This window comes from Lottia gigantea (genome assembly GCF_000327385.1).
Source record: "Lottia gigantea unplaced genomic scaffold LOTGIsca_4368, whole genome shotgun sequence".
In the NCBI taxonomy this organism is placed as follows: Eukaryota; Metazoa; Mollusca; class Gastropoda; family Lottiidae; genus Lottia; species Lottia gigantea.
Window position 1 is genome coordinate 1 of NW_008709521.1, and position 2,237 is coordinate 2,237.

At 34.7% G+C, this 2,237-nt stretch overlaps 1 protein-coding gene across 1 annotated transcript; it reads left to right on the forward strand.

The window, feature by feature from the left end:
- Nucleotides 1-261: 261 nt before the first annotated feature.
- Nucleotides 262-1,261, forward strand: LOTGIDRAFT_176812 (hypothetical protein; the record flags this gene model as incomplete). Its single annotated transcript, XM_009060648.1, has 6 exons — nt 262-292; nt 417-752; nt 785-839; nt 871-919; nt 1,059-1,063; nt 1,207-1,261. The coding sequence occupies 6 exons, from the start codon at nt 262-264 to the stop codon at nt 1,259-1,261; spliced, it is 531 nt and encodes a 176-aa protein (XP_009058896.1).
- Between the last annotated feature and the right edge of the window lie 976 nt (nt 1,262-2,237).

Genomic DNA, 2,237 nt, shown 5'->3' on the forward strand with positions numbered 1-2,237 from the left:
ACAGATTTGAAAGTGGACCTATTGATCGTATTAATGAGTGAAACAACATTAGTATATACTGTTTTTAGAGGGTTTGTTACCCCTGGATCAGGTGTTTTCAATTGTTTCTTTCTATGAGCTATTTCAGGATCCTTTGTTGATTACATTATCCCCTTTCCCTCTTGAGATCTTTACTGTCTTGTGGTTTTATCTTTTTTTTACCTGTAATCAATTTCATGTTGGAGAATATAGCCCGTCTGAATAGAAGTACTTCAGGACAAAATGGAAAGCGCCTCATCACCCAGAATGAGAGGTAAGAAGTAGGCGTAGTGCATGTATGTTTTTTTTTTCAGTGTTGAGTTTCGTCTTCTCATTTCATAACACACCATTAGCAATTCATTTTATTATTAGCAGCTTATGTAACAGTATGGTTTTAGCAGTCAATTATTCGCAGAGAATTAATAATAATAATGGTAATAACAATAGTAATAATAATAATAATAATAGTAATAACAATAGTAATAATAATAATAATAATAGTAATAATGATAGGAATAATAATAATAATAATAGTAATAACAATAGTATTAATAATAATAGTAATAATGATAGTAATAATAATAATAATAATAATAGTAATAACAATAGTATTAATAATAATAGTAATAATAGTAATAACAATAGTATTAATAATAATAGTAATAATGATAGTAATAATAATAATAATAATAATAGTAATAACAATAGTATTAATAATAATAGTAATAATGATAGTAATAATTATAACAATAATAATATACTCAAGATAATTCTGAGATGAATGAAGGAGTTGCTCACAGGCGAGTTGCCCACAGGCATAAGTAATAAGAGCACAAGCTATTTTGCTCACAGTAATACTGGCACATGGTATTATGGTCATGCACGGTTATACGGGCACATGGTATTAATATTATGATCACAGTAATAAGCTACAGGGTAATTTGGTCATAGTTATAAATATATATCTAAAATTCCCCATTCAAAACTTATCAGTGCTAATTAATTAAAATTTCATGCCAATTTCATTTTTTCACTTATAGGTGCAGTAAAGTTATAGTGAAGGTGATATTTTGTGCTCAAGATGTTAAACGTGGATTTCATGCCCAACACTTTAATCAAATATGTCTAAATCAAATATATTTTAAGACCCATTGAAATCAGATAATGTCTCACATCCTGACTGTATAGACTGGGAACGTCTGCCAAGAAGAGAAAATTACAAATCGTTCGCTGTTCTTCGTGAAGCTGCAACGTTTGACTTAGAAAAACGAGTACGCGTAATACTACTGAAGACATGTTCATAAAGTTAAGGGTGGGTCATATGGTTGCCTTGGAAGCCAAATACCATGCGAGCAGCCAGTATAACTGGAGATTATGTTACTGAAGATCAAAGGAACTTTGAACTTGTGATGTATATAGAGGAAAATCGCATGGAATATGGAACAGCTCTATTCTTCAAATTCGCAGATCTTGCACATCTTTATGAATTAAGATTGTGGCAGTTTGTTCTAGTACCTAGAGTTGCCATGTGCTCCCGAATTTATCTCAGATGAAGATCATTGAGAAGTATTGATGTATGACAGTGACTCTGAGTGAGTCAAGAGGATTCTGTCCCAAGTTTATTGCTGGCTTTAGTAGGAATGATACTAGAAGGTGTCAACATCAAATACCAAAGCCATGAATCATCTCATCTCATCTCATCTCAGGCGACACTGTCTCACAACTTTGAAGTACAAGCGCTGACCAACATAATATGCAACCCCTAAAAGACACAGCCCGTATAAGAAAACCCCAATCGCTACTTACATTTGATTGATGCTTCATGCTCAGACGCGGAAACGGGAGTTAGTTGACATGATCTTGGCGTCTCGTATCTCCGTTCTCCGTAACTCAACTGATTTAGGCAACAAAGTGTGTGAACACATCGAGAAAGAAAACGCAGTGTGCCCACTATCAATGCAAAGTCAAGTATTCACAACTCCGCCGTGTTATGATCGTCATATTCGCCAACGGATTTGATCATGACCATTTCAAAGTACCGAGTGCGTTCTCGGCTATTTCGATTGACTAAGTCCACGAGTAAATAATGCTTGTATAAAGGGGGGGAGGGGGGTGTAGTGGGGGTGGTGGTGCGGTTAGTGCTCTTCGACCTTGGGTGTGTTCTGGACCAGAAGTGTCCAGAGTGATCAGAGAATTTGAGGATGCCTTACATCAAAAGG